Source organism: Hyperolius riggenbachi, chromosome 1, assembly GCF_040937935.1.
Source record: "Hyperolius riggenbachi isolate aHypRig1 chromosome 1, aHypRig1.pri, whole genome shotgun sequence".
Classification (NCBI taxonomy): Eukaryota; Metazoa; Chordata; class Amphibia; order Anura; family Hyperoliidae; genus Hyperolius; species Hyperolius riggenbachi.
In genome coordinates this window covers 122,106,229-122,122,192 of record NC_090646.1, presented here as the reverse complement: position 1 = coordinate 122,122,192, position 15,964 = coordinate 122,106,229, and the positions used below count along the sequence as shown (strand labels likewise).

At 44.4% G+C, this 15,964-nt stretch overlaps 1 protein-coding gene across 1 annotated transcript in view; it reads left to right on the top strand.

Moving 5' to 3' along the window:
• Nucleotides 1-13,552, top strand: part of PDS5A (PDS5 cohesin associated factor A) — a 153,049-nt gene extending 139,497 nt beyond the window's left edge. Inside the window, 3 exon segments of the mRNA XM_068278468.1 lie at nt 2,541-2,890; nt 7,692-7,839; nt 12,315-13,552. Coding sequence (XP_068134569.1) covers nt 2,541-2,890; nt 7,692-7,839; nt 12,315-12,350 — 534 coding nt within the window. The 3' untranslated portion in view covers nt 12,351-13,552.
• Nucleotides 13,553-15,964: the final 2,412 nt, after the last annotated feature.

The following is a 15,964-nucleotide window of genomic DNA, read 5'->3' as shown; positions in this document are numbered from 1 at the left end:
TACGCAAGTTTGGACAAGCGGAGAAGGGCTTGGGAATACTTGAAAACTAGAATATTTCGTTTCAAAGAATTTGTATTGAAGTAACAATGTACAAACCATAAAATTTGCCGTCTGTCCCCTCGCAGAGGGCCAATGAGATCAAAGAATATACTGTATATGAAGAACAAATGAAAAACAAAGGTGGGGGGAGAGAGAAAGCTTGGGAAAACAATAACATAAACGCAACAGGTGATTTCAGCTACAATGGGTCAGCAACAGCAAGAACCAGTATACCCTGATACCAGTGAACCAAAAAAGCCCCCAATGGAGCTATAAGAGGCCATTAAAAGTCCTACTAAAGTAGGCATATTGACACATGGATCAAAGAAAAGCATGTAGTGTAACCCATAGTCTACCCAGAGAGTTCAGTTCTTGATAAATTGTGGCATTCGATCCTCCATGACAGCAATCATTCATTCGCAAATAATGACCCTTTGGATCCTGGCTGTTAGTTTTATGTTGAAGCGTCCTGTGAGCAGGTGTTTCATATTATTCATTTTGTTACCTAGCAGTAGTGCAGAAGGATCATTAGGGAATGGGACCTGGAGAACCGTTGCCATAACGGCACTAATCTGTGACCAAAATGTGGAGACCACTGGGCAGCTCCACCACATATAGGCAAGTATAGCTCTGGCTCCACAACCTCTGAAGCATAGGGGAGGGGCTTGCCAGTAGATTTTGGTCACCCGGTCTTTGGTGTGAGGTAGGCTAGGCTCTGTGGAGCAGATTCACATTAGCCTCCAATATAGAGTAATATAAATTACCCTTCATAAGAGTCTAAAACCAGAATATTTAAAAGGAACCAGAGGGGAGAGGCATATGGAGGCTGCTATTTTTATTTCCTTTAAATACCAGTTGCCTTCTCTGCTAATCTTTCTGGTCAGTAGTATCTGAATCACACACCTGAAACCAGCATGCTGCTAATCTTGTCAGATGCACAGGATCAGCAGGACAGCCAGGCAATGTGCATTGTTCATAAGGAAATCTGTTTGCCTCCATGTGTTTCTCACCGCCTCCCCACAAAAATCAGCACACATTGTAGCTAGTTAGCTGCTGGTTTAACCACAGTATAATAGCTTGTATTATTTGTGCCCGTTTCTTAAAAATGTGGGAAATATAAATAATGTAGCTATACTTATTAATCAGGGCCCTTTTTTAACATCCGAGGTGAAAATAAACTGATGAGAAAAACAATTGTATCTATCCTCAGTCTCCTAAAAATAACTTTTTTTAGATATACCACAGTTTTTTTATATTTAAATCTAGTTTTTAAGTTTTTACGGTTTCATTGTCTCTGCCCAATGACACCTTCATTGAAGTATGCCAGGGCTCAAATCTATGAATTATTGACCCCTTTTATCTCTTTCCTGCTCTCAGAAGCTATTTACTGACAGGAAAGTGTTTTATGGCTGTAATTACTTATCAGACAGGGTTATGCTAATGTCCGACCCGGTCCTGACCTGGGCAGAAACGGTCACTTGCATACCTGATGTTTTAACTTTTTCAGGCAGAGAAAGAAAAAAGGAACACAGCCTAGTTTTGTGTGCTTGGCACTGTACATACATCTATCTCCTCATATCACCTTGGATGTCCTTAAGGCCTCTTTCACAGTGCGATGTTAAAGTCGCACATTACAAAATTTTATAACGCAGACTAACGCACAGCAATACAAAGTCTGTGCGACATTCACAGTGCACATATTGCGTTGTGTGTAACGTGTAGCAATATTTAGAAAGTGCTGCATGCTGTGTGTTTAGCAATACATTTGCTGCGTTGTGTGTTGCACATGCTCAGTAAGGTTTTTTGGGAGTTTTTTTAAATGTAATGCATGCGCCGTTTTCATTCCATCAGTATGCAATGAAAAAAGCGCACCAAGAGACACATAACGCAGTGCAAAATAACGTCCAATTTCACAACCTACATGCGCTGTGTTAGGGGCGCGTTGTGCGACTTTAACGTCGCATCAAACGCACCGTCCCAATGTGAAAGAGGCCTAAAGGTACCCTTCACTCAACTTATTGTTAAGTGAATGATAATGTGGCCAGTTACTTACCTGGGGCCTCTACCAGCCCCCTGAAGTCCGCCTGGTCCCTCCTTATTTTGTCCCCCTCCAAAAGCTACATGCATCTTGTGCTGCGCGCCTCCTCCATTGCGATCCCCTGGGCGGAAGCGTTCTGCATTTGCACAGTAAGTAAAAATTGTTACTGAGCATAACGCTAATCAGGGAGGTGCGGCGCCGTGCATGTGCAGTAGCCGGCGACTGCCCGACACTGCCAGCTTTTGAAGGGGGGCAGCGGAGGAATGGAGCAGCGTGGAGTGATGGGAAGAACCAGGAGGACTTACGGTGGCTGCCAGAACCCCTAGTAAGTAAATAGCCACATTAAATTTCACTAAACAATCTCTTTAACTGCAGTTACACTATGACTAACACTTTGAAGAATTTTATAGTTTTCAATGTAAAGTTGAAAATCAGACTATATCTCTGTGGCACTTTATTTTAGGAGGTGAACGCAGACCAGTTGCCAACCCCTAACCTTGGTTCAGAACGAGGGAAGAAAAGGCCAGCACCTTCTTTGGGCTCAGAAAACATTGACAAAGTTTCAGAGGAGAAGAAACCAGATGATGCCATTCAGGCACCAGCACCGAAGCCAAGAAGAGGACGACCTCCAAAGTCTGCATCTCAGAGTGGCGCAGCAAAAAACGATGACTCAAGCAAACCATCAGGGAGAGGGCGCAAGAGGGCAGCAGCCAATCAGGACAGCGCTGCAGGAACAGAGGCAGGCAACACAAAAGTACCAAAACACGAACAAGCATCCAAAAAGACAGCACAAAGACAGATGGATTTACAAAGGTAAATGACATTGTTTTGTATCAGAATGAATCGCAACTTCTGTTTGGGTGACTATACAGAGCCTGAGTTCTGGAAACGATGTATGAATCTTGGGCAGAACAGTAAGCATGTGGCTGATGAGCATTGGAAGCACAATGGTGCCTTCAGAATGTTGGAAAACCATTACGGGTAGGTGTTGGGGCTCAAAAGAGGATCAGACTTTCACCCTGTGGCCAACAATAAGACATTTAGGTGGAAACTGGAAGGTGCAGATATTGCAGTATTTGCAGCTTCTAGTGAATCATTTGCTATGCTGGTTAGTCTAATGCCAAAGGATTTCCCTTGGCACAGCATATTATGGGGCAGCACTGGGCAACATAATTGTCAGGACGCTTCATTCTGATAGGCACGTGCTAGTACTGTGGCTAAAGCACACCTAACCTGAGGCAAACCTTCCTAATGTAACCATACCTCTCAACTTTTTGAGATGAAATAAAATTACACCTTTAAAGGAGTTATCAGCCAAAATATGCTGCCTCATGATATACTTATCTGGGGCTTCCTCCAGCCCCTTGCAGCCGACAGGTCCCTCGCAGCTGCCGGCTCGGGGTCCCCGCCGGTGCAGATGCCGACCTCCTCTACTGCGTCTGCACAAGCGCCGCTGTCAATCAAGTCCATATTGTCTGCAGTAGTTCTGCGCTGGACAAGGTGGACTTGATTGACAGCGGCATTCGCGCAGACGCAGTAAGGATGACCTCGAGTTCACCCTCTGCACCGGCGGAAACCTCGGTCCGGTGGCAGCGAGTGGAGATGCTGCGAGGGACATGTCAGCTGCAAGGGGCTGGAGGAAACCCCGGGTAAGTATATCATGGGGCAGCATATTTTGGCTGATTACTCTTTTAAGACACACCCCTGCCAAAACTCTTATCAACACCCCCTCCCCCACCTCTTCAAAAAACACAACTTTATCATTCAAGCCACACTGTTATTTCTATCATCGTTAGTTTTCCTTCATATTAACATTTGTAAATAGAAATATACCAATTTAAAAGATGGGAATACAGTTTATAGAAGTCAGTTAAAGTGGACCTGAACTCAGAACTTACACTCTGCTATAGAAAGATAAGCAAAAGCATAATAACCTTAAAAGAAGAAAACATTTATTTGTTACAGCTTACAGAACTCCTGCAGTGTCTACTTCCTGCTTTCATGGATACAGACGAAGGGTTAATATCCTGTGCTTACATATTAGCTCAGTCTGCCAAGACTACCAAATTTCTGTGATGACACAGCTGAGATCACATTACACTTGTGATTACTTACAGATGAGGGGGGATTATACATGCTCTTTCTTTCTAAATACACACAAGGTGCAATTCTCTGTGTTTTCCTCATGTTCTGTACAGAGTTCAGGTGCACTTTAAATGTATTGTATTTTTTACATAGATCTGTACATGAGTCCTGAAAGAGGGACAAATGGAGAAGAAAGAGGGGCAGAGGGATTTGGTTCCCATATAGGGATTGTCCCTCTAAAAATGGAACAGTTGGGGGCCATGGGTAAGCAAATAGTTCTGTTCTGTCTGTTCCTCTCCACATTCCCCTGGTCGTGTAATCATTCCTTAAAAAGTTTGACTTTCAGGTCAAAGTTTTTCAGACAGGAAAGGGCAGGCTTGCTGTGATGTTCTCACCTCTTCCTAGCCCCATTCACGTCCCTTAGTAGGAGGGTCATAGGAGGGTAAATGACAACAAGGCTGACTGACTCTTCTCATCTGAAAATTTGACTTCAGCCAAAAGCCAAACTTTTCAAGGCGTGATTATGGGAACGAGGAGAAGAATGGACAACACCCCACCCCTGCTCTCCATAGAACTTGTACTCGTAATTCACAATTGGTACCTTGTAGGAGGGCAATTAAGAATAAAATATAACTTTTAATTCATTAAGCTAAAATTGAACGGAGTACAGATACTACTAATAGTGAACAACGTGACCACATTTGGGTTGATAGGTATATGGTTATTAGTCATACGACAAACCTATCAATCTCCCATTGTTTTTATTATAGACCCCACACCAAAAACCCTACATGTTTCGTTTCATTTAATTAGAAACTTCGTCAGGAGTAAATAGTATTAAAGTGCCAGAGTGCAAAAAGTGCTAAAATAATTAAGAAATTATCAGAATCACATAGTACACATATTAAAGTAGCAGTAAGTATGGCAGCAAGGCAGCAGCCAAACAGATGCTGCCCGTTGAAGCTGTCCTTTTATACTGAGGGAAAGGCTTGCACTGAATACTGGGAGGGGCGGTAGCTACACCTCTCTCTGCACTGCCCACAAACTGGCCCTCCATTGGTGACTAAACCTGTCACTCATCACATCATCCAATAGGCATCAGGGCCATAGGAGCGCATAATGTAAAGAACAGTCACTAAAACGCGGATTCCAGCGCTCCACTTACATACATCAGCGCTCCATGGAATAGTTAACCATTCGTGGAAGGCAGGAAATAATCCCTTCAAATATTGTGGGGAATCCATGCCGGTGAATGTCCGTACGAAAAAGCCAAAGTTATATTTTATTCTTAATTGCCCTCCTACAAGGTACCAATTGTGAATTATTATAAATCAGGTGTGTTGTTTAAACTTGTACTCGTGTTAGGTTCCATCATTACAATCTGACACTCCAGGTGATGAAAATCTGTCATGGGAGCCAGCGACCAAGCTATAGCCTGAACCTAAGTCCATTGTTTAAGCGTGAATTGAACCATTTGGCTGAAGTTGTTGTTCTGCATGTGGTCTTTTATAAATATGAGCGCAGTCTGTGCAGATAAATTAGGGCTGGGTCAGACGGGTGTCTGAACCAGCAGCAGCGGTGGCATCTAGTTTAGAAGATGTAAAAGGCTTTTCTGGTAAGACCAATAAAAGCATTTGGCAACCTTTGGCTGCACTTCCCTTCCGATTCTTGGGTTGCGTTTTGTTCCCGGTAGGAGGACATGGAAACGCTGAGTATAGCCGATCCTGAAAGCTACACGTAGCGTCGAGGACAAAACCAGAAAAGAGACAAAGGGATTAAGTGCAATATTTTAGTGAACAGGATAATCCAGTACTAACCTTTAAAAAGTAATGTCCATTAATTAATTTGAATTTACAGAGCTTGATTGAGAAACTGTTTAACCTCTCTCAGCTTCAAATGAGATGCCTAATTTGAAGCTGCTTTTGCAGTGGCAGCCTCTCTTGGGAGTAAGAGGCTATATTTACCTGCTCCAGATGGCTTCTTTTCTTCCTCCAGCGGTGGCTCTGAACTCTTGGCAGGTCTTCTGGGTCCCGGTCACATCCGATCATGTATCATACCATGTGATCGGAACCAAGGAGACCTGCCCGGGTGTACATCGCCGCTGCTGTGGAGGAAGAAGTAGCAGCAATCTAGCCATTTGGACCGGTATGGATGGGAGCTCCCTGTCTCCACAAACCCTGCCATGCTGGGGAAGGCGTACTTCCCAGCTGCAGGAGAAATTCAACCCTGCAGCCAAAAAAGGTTTTAATTTATTTGGCTGCTAAGGGGTTAAAGCTCATTTGAATCAGGCTTTTACTACCTAACTACTGCGTTGCCCTGATGGGCGTGAACGCGGCGGCAGCCCTAGGACCGCCTAACGCCAATTGGCATCAAGTCCTGGGGCAGGGTTTTGCAGGAGATCGCGCACGAGCGCATCTCTGCTTGAATCATCTGTCTCCCGGTGGGCGATCGCCGCTAGGAGACTGTTAGACGGCTAAACCACTGTCAATTGACAGTGTACATCGCTGCAATCCATGGCTGCGCTGTACTTGGGACAGCCGTGTGCCACAGAGAGCGATCGGCTCTCATAGGCTGAAGTCTCTGAGAGCTGATCACTGGGATTGGCTGACGGAGAGAGGGAGGGTGAGAAACAAAATCATTAAAAATATTGCAAAATTTATAAAAATAAATAAAAATGTATAAAATAAATAAATAAACCAACACCCCAGCAGCCATCAGAGCCCACCAACAGAAAGCTCTGTTGGTGGGCAGAAAAGGGGGGGGGGTGGGGGGAATCACTTGTGTGCTGAGTTGTACAGCCCTGCAGCGAGGCTTTAAAGCTGCAGTGGCCTAAATTGTAAAAAACATAGCCTGGTCACTAGGGGGTTGTAAGACTACGGTCCTCAAGTGGTTAAAGAAGTTATCCGCAGGCTATCTGCTGCTTGGCTTGAGTCCTCTTGCTGTTACTGCTAGCGGGTGTGATAGACTCTCTGGAAAGACGGCTGCTTTCAGTCTGTGGAGTTGGAAGTGGCTGGTGATGACTCTTTCGTCAAGCTACTTAAAAAGGTCATTCGTTTTAAAGAGACTCTGAAGCGTTATTAAAAATCACTTTTTACCCCATATTCAACATGGGCATGTTTGCCCCTGCTAAAACGCTGCTCTCCCGCGGCAGAACGAGGGGTCTTTACCCCCCAAATCCCCTCCGTAGTGCCCGGGGAGTGCTTCCTGTTGAGGCAGGGCTAATGGCCGCAACCCTGCCTCTCAGCGCGTCTATCAGCGCTGATGGCCTCCTCTCCCCGCCCCTTTCAGTCTTCCTTCACTGAGTGGGGCGGGGAGAGGCGGAGATCCGCCGGCTGATAGACACGCATGAAGGCAGAGCTACAGCCATTAGCTCTGCCTCCATGAGCAGCAAAATCTACGACCAAGTTAGTTGTGGATTTTGAGGGGGAGGGGGGTTGGGGGGTAAAGACCCTCTCTTTAAGCTTGTGTTGCTGCTGGGGTACTGTAAAGCAATATGTTTCCTTGTAATTTCATGTTACGACTCTTCCAGCAGCATGGACCTGGGCAGTGAAGGAGACTCTCTGTTGGAGATAGATTGCAGCTCCGGAGAACTTTCTAATGGAGCAGATTTGATTAGTGCATGTGAAAGCAGCCAGGAGACAGAGGAAACACTGCTAGAAGAGACAGGTCACATGCAGGTGCAGCATTGTAGATTGTTTATAGAATGTAATGCATCCAACTGTAATGACGCCACTACTTGGCATGTCTGTTACCAATAATAAGCATACACTATGGGTGAGAGTTGAGGTGTGTGTGTTTATTGTTGCGCTAGTTATCCCATTTATCACAGCACTAAAGCCGCCTGCACACACTTGATAGTCCCTGGTTGAGACTCATGTGCAGCATGGTCTTAACTGAGAATTCAGCATCCATACAGCCATCCCACATCAAGCAAATGCATTATCTTCATCACTTATAAGATGCTGCTCACTTGTGTGCTGCCTGTTGGACTCTCCCTTCTGTTTCCATTGAACAGTACACTCTGCACAGCTATGGCCAAACAGTGTATATTTACAGTGTTCATTCCCCACAATTTTACCATATTCATTAATTATTAAAGTACACCAACTGAGAGGTATATTACCTGCTCCGCCGGCTCAACTCCAGTCCCCAGGTCTCCGCTGTCTTCTCCGCTCTGGTCTCCAGGTCCAGCATGCTTTACTTCTTCCTGCCGGGCAGGAGGAACTGAAGCATGCCGGAGACCAGCGCGGACACGGAGCAGCGGTGACCGGGGGTAGTCGCGCCAGCGGAGCAGGTAATGTATTGCCGCTCTATTGCGTCGGTCGTCGGGCACTCGAACGTCGCTAGCGACGCGCTCCCTACCCGCGGGCGATCGACGGTAATTTTCCGCACGGAGCAATCGACGGGATCGGACGAAATGGATCGAAATTCGGCGTGTAGCGCAAACGATTGGCAGCAGATTCGATCCCAGTGATCGAAACGGCGGCAAATCGGGCCAGTGTATGGCCAGCTTAACGAGAGGGATCAGGGGGCTGCCATATTTTTTTTTTTTTATATAAACAATACCAGTTGCCTGGCTGTCCTGCTGATCCTCTGCCAGTGGCGTAGCTAAGGAGCTGTGGGCCCCGATGCAAGTTTTACATGGGGCCCCCCAAGCACTCTTTACATGACAATTGATACGGTGCACCAAAACCTGCCAATGGCAACTACAGTGTCAGAGGCGCAAGAAGGGGTTGGGGAACAGTGTGTTAATGATTACCACTAATCAAAGTATCTAAAGAAGTGATTATTATGAGCACAGGACCTGAGGGAGGGACCTTCGGGGCCCCTCTGGCCCAAGGGCCCCGATGCGGTCGCTACCTCTGCACCCCCTATTGCTACGCCCCTGTCCTCTGCCTCTAATACTTTAAGCCATAGACCCTGAGTATGCAGCAGATCAGGTGTTCCTGACATTGTCAGATCTGACAAGATTATAGCTCCATGCTTGTTTCTAGTGTTATTTAATCACTACTGCAGCGTAATAGATCAGAGTGATATGGAGGAAATGAAGTATGGCAGCCTCCATTTTCTTCTCACTTCACTTGTCCTTAAAAACAAAACATGCAGCTTGCAACTGGGGTCTACGGCTAAAAGTATTAAAGGCAGAGGATCAGCAGGACAGCCTGGCAACTGGTATTGTTTGTTAAGAAATAAATAAGGCAGTGTCCTTATCCCTCATCCCTCTGTTCAGGCGTCCTTCAACCCCCTTGGCGGTATGAAAAATACCGCCAGGGGGCAGCGCAGCAGTTTTTTTTTAATTTTTTTTTTTTAAATCATGTAGCGAGCCCAGGGCTCGCTACATGATAGCCGCTGCTCAGCGGCATCCCCCCAGCCCCGCCGATCGCCTCCGGCGATAGGCGATCAGGAAATCCCGTTCAAAGAACGGGATTTCCTGGAGGGCTTCCCCCGTCGCCATGGCGACGGGGCGGAATGACGTCAGCGACGTCGGGACGTCATTGGGAGACCCGATCCACCCCTTGGCGCTGCCTGGCACTGATTGGCCAGGCAGCGCAGGGGTCTGGGGGGGGGCGCGCGGCGGCAGCGATCGGGGTGCTGGCGCAGCTAGCAAAGTGCTAGCTGCGTCCAGCAAAAAAAAATTATGTAAATCGGCCCAGCAGGGCCTGAGCGGCACCCTCCGGCGGCTTACCCCGTGTCACACACGGGGTTACCGCCAAGGAGGTTAAGGGAGATGTCAACTGAGCTTGTGAATGAGGCTTTATATAATGCTGCTGGTACAGTGTATAATGATATTTGATTTATAAATACATGTATATTTTTGGTCATTTTAATAATCAAATGTAATGGTAAAAATAAGGTAAAAGGTTATTTTATCTTAGACAGTGGGTGTCATTTATAAGATGGGGCTAAACATGTTTTTGCCGTATAGTTTTTCCATGTGTACATATTTAGCTCCTATTCTGTCCGTTTTATGACAGGTGCCCACGGGTACAGTACTTGCCTCCATTACATTTGTCACCCTTTTAATGCTCCTACTTCAGTGGTGTCTTACAATATCTTACAGCCCCAGTCCCACTACTTTCTGTAGTTTGTTGTTTCACCTACTTCCCCCTTTCACTGCCAGGGGCTGGATTGCACATCAGCTAGGATTATGGCTCTGCTACTTCCATTAGTCCTAGCTCTGCATGGGTAACAACCCTAGGCGTTGCTGTCTAGCGATAGCCTAGCAATAATATCGTAAATGGAAGCTAAGTGGTGGAAATAGAAACAGGCACAGTACTAACCCTGTACCACAGAAAATAGCAGTGAGATAAGACAACCAGGTCAGTGTTAAATTAGTCATCACTAATCCAGCTGTTCATGTGTAGTTGATCCACTACTGTTAGAAAGAAAAAAGCTACAGTTTTTCACATGCTCACAATTCATATTCCAGGACTGACTTTTATTTTTGACACAACAGCATCTTTTTATTCTTGGGAGTTGTTTTGGGTCTTTGTCATCCGTGAATTGGACCCCTGATTTTTTTTCTTTTTGCTTCTGCCTTGGAAAGACCAGCTCCTCAATTTTATTTTAGTGTGTCCACTGATATTAAACTGGCAATTTTACATAGTGCAATCATCAACTGGTCCTATTCTGTGGAGTATATGGGGGCCTGTTTTTTATGCAAAATCTAATAGATGCCCTAAATATATTAAAATAAGCAAAACAACAATTGAGGACTTTTCTGTTAACAATACATCAAACCAATGAAAGCTCATTGTGAGAGACCTTAAAGTACAAATTCAAAGGGACTTTAAAACACTCTATCCAGGCACCAATTTAGTAGTGTAATTGCTTCCTCCCCCTGCAGCAATATAGGTTTAAATGAATAGGAATGCTGGAAAATACCTTTAGGCCTCTTGCACACTACATGTGATTACGATTTGCGTTTTTTAATCCATTTTAAGCCCCCTGCACACTGCAAATCCGATTTGCTATTCCGATTTTTCCCTGGATGCTATCAAAAGAAAAACCCAGGAAAAAAAACGCCACATGCAGTACCGATTAAAAATCGGAATCGCATGTAGTGTGCAAGAGGACTTACACGCGATTGGAATCGCAAATCGGATTTGCAGTGTGCAGGGGGCCTTAGTGCAAGGAATGTGTGGCTATGGTGTGTAAATTACTGCTGAGCTTTGATGCCTTTTGAGAAAGGAAGAATGGCTGAGCTGCTGATCATTACTCCGCCCAATCATGGCATGGGAGAGGTGTGTAACCGATCTGCCGTTCAATACTCCCATAGAAACCCATGCAATGCGGTGGCAAAGGCTGCATAGTCTGCCAAGACATGTCAGCTGTCATGTCAGTCAGTAGAGAAGAGGAGGAGGCGGCACTAGTTGGTGAATGGCAACCTTTGTGGCGGTCAGTGGTCAAAGCTTAACTGTGCCTCCAGATAGCCAGCAGTAAATACATCTAGAACAGTAGAGAAGTAGAATCCGGGCACCAGTAAACTGCAAATTCCACGTTTATTTCATCCCACACAAAGACAGATACATGTGCATAGGGCTGGTCTAACAGCCGTTTCACAAGCCCACACGCTTGCTTCCTCAGAGACATGTGACTGCTGCTTTTTTCTTTAAGGTATTTAGTTATTTCCACCCTTTTCTACACTTAAACCTAGATTACTGCTGTAGTGCGTTGGGGCCAAAGTCATTGACACTAAAGTTTTGTACACGCGTCTGACTTAAGTCGGCTGAGGCAGTCAATAACAACTGCCTTAGCTGATAATCATGCATGTGTATGTATGGCAGTCAGCTACCCCCAACCCATGAGCGATCCGCTGGGCAGATCTACTCCACCCCAGTGACGCCAGTTTCATTGTTTGCGTCACTCCCCCGCCTGCTGCGTGATGTCACATACGCCGCTTGTCGTCCTGTCTTAATTCTGAACTCCAGGGAAACAGACCAGTCACAGTTTGGAAATTAATTTATACTGCTTTGTGTATACATTTTAACTGCGTATTTTGCTGCTCTTTGTAGATGGCTTTGAGAGGTGCAGTGTCCTGATTGCTTTGTAATGCCACCATGGAATTAGTAATATTGGTATTTTGATCATTTTACACTGTTTACACTTATTTGCTTTTGAGGGACTAACAGTATGGCTTGCATTTTCCCAGGTAAAAAGAAAAGTATCGCACAAGAGACGGCCGTGAGCGTCTGTCAGCAGGCATGCTTCACCTTTCAAGACTTATTCCATTTTTATATTCTGAAGATGAACTTGCTCAAATGTCAACTACTTTCTACTTTTATCACAAATATTCAAAATGGAAAAAAAAATGTGCTCCACGAAAACTTGTTGTAATCTCAGTTACCAAATTCTTCACAATACGGTTTTATTTGGACATAAGGAAACCGCCCTCTGGTTGTACTGACTGAGCAATGAGCTTACGCCTTGACCACATTATGCACCGTGTTTAGCGGGTATCCATGACAACAACCTATTTACGGGTTTCTGACCATTGAGACCAGTGATGGAAGCTACTGTAACGTGATGAGATTTCTGCAGCCAGTTTAGATCTCATCATTTCCCCTCATGCACATGGACTCCTACCAAGCAGGTCTTCCAGCGGGTGGCGCTGGTGTACATAGAGGCAGATTTGCCAGGGACAAGGGAAGAATATAGCTTGTGGAAGGAATGTTGCATTACATCTATCGGTAATTGTCTTATGTAAAATTGTGCTGCAAGTCTACTTTTTTAAGTAGAACGAACTGTACAGTTTTTTTTCTTAGCCCCATAATTTGAATTTATCAATCTCCTATCGTTCTATTTTTATTTTTTTCCCTCTGCAAATGGGGGGAGATAAAAAATTATTTTGGTTTGAAAACCAGACATTTCACAAAGCAACTTCAACTGTTCTTTTCTGAGCTAATACAATATAGGACATGTGTACATATTCATGTTTGTGTTTTCTTTTTTAAAACATATATCACTATCCTACACGCCTTTTACTCAAAAACTCATATTGTACGGAATAGCAAGACAGTGCGGCATTCTGATTTTATAATGTTGGTTGCCAGATTTTTAATGATGTAAAAACAATTTTTTTCCCCCCAGGAGTAGATGAGGTAGGCAGCTTTATAAAGAGAACTCAGAAATGCTGGCGCTTGGATTTTTAGATGTTTTGCTGTTCTGAAGTCCACGTCTCTCTGTCATTTGTCTCTGAATAATTTTTACTGGTTTTATTTTAGGTCGGTAGGTGTGCACCCTGCATTTTGTCAGTGGAATAGTGGACACCTAAGTGTGCCCAGTGCAGCCTATGCACCTTGTATGTACACATGGTCATATTTAAGTTTTTTTGTTTGTTTTTTTTCCAGTTTTTTTTTGTTTTGCATTCAATAAATGCTTCTAGGTGTCCCGCTGTGTCCATTCTTTGTTTTTATAGTACTTTCTCCCTTCATCCTTACCACCGTCCTGACCTCTTACGTTCCTTGCAGGGATGCTAGGGAATCGGTATGTGGAGCGGTAAGAAAGCTTGTTTGTAAAATTTATTGGAGATGATCCTTTGCCTAGATAATTCCATTTTTGGCACAGATAGTCCACTTCCAAAAAGAACTTGATTTACAAATAGTGATTTATAATGATCTGAATCTCTATTTTTAAAGTGACTCTTTCCTGAAAGAGAAGTGATAACAGGACAGATGCTATTTCCTACCCTGAGCAAGGCATTTTCTGCCTTGTCCAGCCATATGAAAATCCTGCAGCACAGATCACCTACTCAATCAGAACATGACCACATTAGTTAAAGGACCACTATCGCGAAAAAAGTAGGCAGTTAAAATCTGACAGAACCGACATGTTTTGGGATAGTCCATCTCTTCATGGGGGGATTCTCATGGTTTTCTTTGTTTTTAACATCATTTCCTGAACAGCAGTTGCAAAATAGTGAGTAAGGGAGGCTGGCTGGTATCTTACTATTTTGGCATTTAGACTGCTGTTCAGGAAATGTTGTTGAAAACAAAGAAACCCCTGAGAATCCCCCATGAGGAGAAGGGCTGGCCCAAAACTTGTTGGTTCTGTCAGATTTTAACTGCCTACTTTTTATGCAATAGTGGTCCTTTAAGACCCCTCACTGTGCTTACTGGAGCACTGCTGCCTGAAACGGTTCAGTCACAGCTGAACTTGTTAGCTTCCACAGGATTACTCCCAACCCCTCTCTTTTAGTGATTTGTGCTGTCTGAGCGTAGAGAAGGCATGAATTATCAGGTATGGGTGTTCACACACAGGGATCCCATGGAGGGTTTAAAGTGAACCCGAGTTGAGAAAAATATGGAGGCTGCCATATTTGTTTACTTTTAAACAATACCAGTTGCCTGGCAGCCCTGTTGATTTACTTGGCTGCATGAGTGTCTGAATAACACCAGAAACAAGCATACAGCTAATCCCGTCAGTTCTGACAATATTGTTGGAAACAACTGATTTGCTGCATGCTTGTTCAGGGCCAATGGCTAAAAGTATTAGAGGCAGAAGTTCAGCAGGACAAGCCAGGTAGCTGGAATTGCTTAAAGAGAACCTGAACTGAAAATAAAAAGTCAAAATAAACATATACAGGTCATACTTACCTCCTATGTAGTCTGCTCTTCAATTACCACATAACAGCTTCCTGGTCAGCACACTGTTAAACTGTTATATCACCCACTTGAGCCATAGGGAAACATGCACATTACCTTGTATATTTAGTTGTAACTGACAGCAGCTGATATCTGACAAAATCTTGTCAGAATTGGAAGGGATCACTGTAAGAAGAAAATGGTGAGCTTCTGAGAGGAACTGATGGCGAGGTAAGTATGTAATATTCATTTGTAGCTAAATCATGTGTTTATTGTAAATAATTTTACTCAGTACAGGTTCCCTTTAAGGAAATAAATATGGCAACCTCCATAGAACTCTTACCTCGTGTTCAGTCTAAGTGACCCAAAGGATTTTCATGTGGCTGAACAAAGCCTTGTACTGAAGTCTGAGGACTGTTACCCGGCTAGGATCAGGACAGATCACTTGAGCGAAAGTACAGTACAGGTTTCTTGCAATAAAAGGGTAAGGAGGGAGGAGTGGTGCCCAACAGAGTGGCTTATGGTAGGCAGGATAAGTGGGAGAAAGATGCATGCTGGATCATTAGTTGGCAGTTTGGGGGTAGGAGGGGATATTCTCTCCCATAGTGATCATAAGTGGCCACCACGGCCGGTTTTCATTTAGCGTGTAGGTTGCTTTAGACAGAAGATTGTGGTCTGTGTTAGGCTGGAAAAAATCAGTAACCCTTTGCACGTTCGCATGCAAATGTTGCATACGAGCGTGCAGAGGGTTACTGATTTTTGCTATTTTTTTGGCCACACCCCCTTTAGCACCTCCCTTTCCTTAAATTATTTATTTAAAGAGAATCTGTACTCTGAAATTCTTACAATAAAAAGCATACCATTCTATTCATTATGTGCTCCTGGTCCCCTCTGTGCTGTTTCTGCCATTCTCTGCTGCAAACCTGGCTTGTAATTGCCAGTTTTAGGCAGTGTTTACAAACAAACTAACCAGCTTCTAATAGGCTCAGCTAAGCAGAGTGTGTTAGTCACACAGAGCCTGCAGGGGGTGTGTACAGCTTCTAGCTAATCACAAGCAGCCCTGCACATTCCAGTCTGACTGCCTCAGCCTGACTGTGCCGACTATAGAGAGAAGATTAGATCATATAACAGAGATAACACAGCTACTGTGCAATTAGGAAAAGCTGCAGTAAGCCAGACCACATTAGAAAAGGCATAGGAACTTATAGCATAGAAGAAA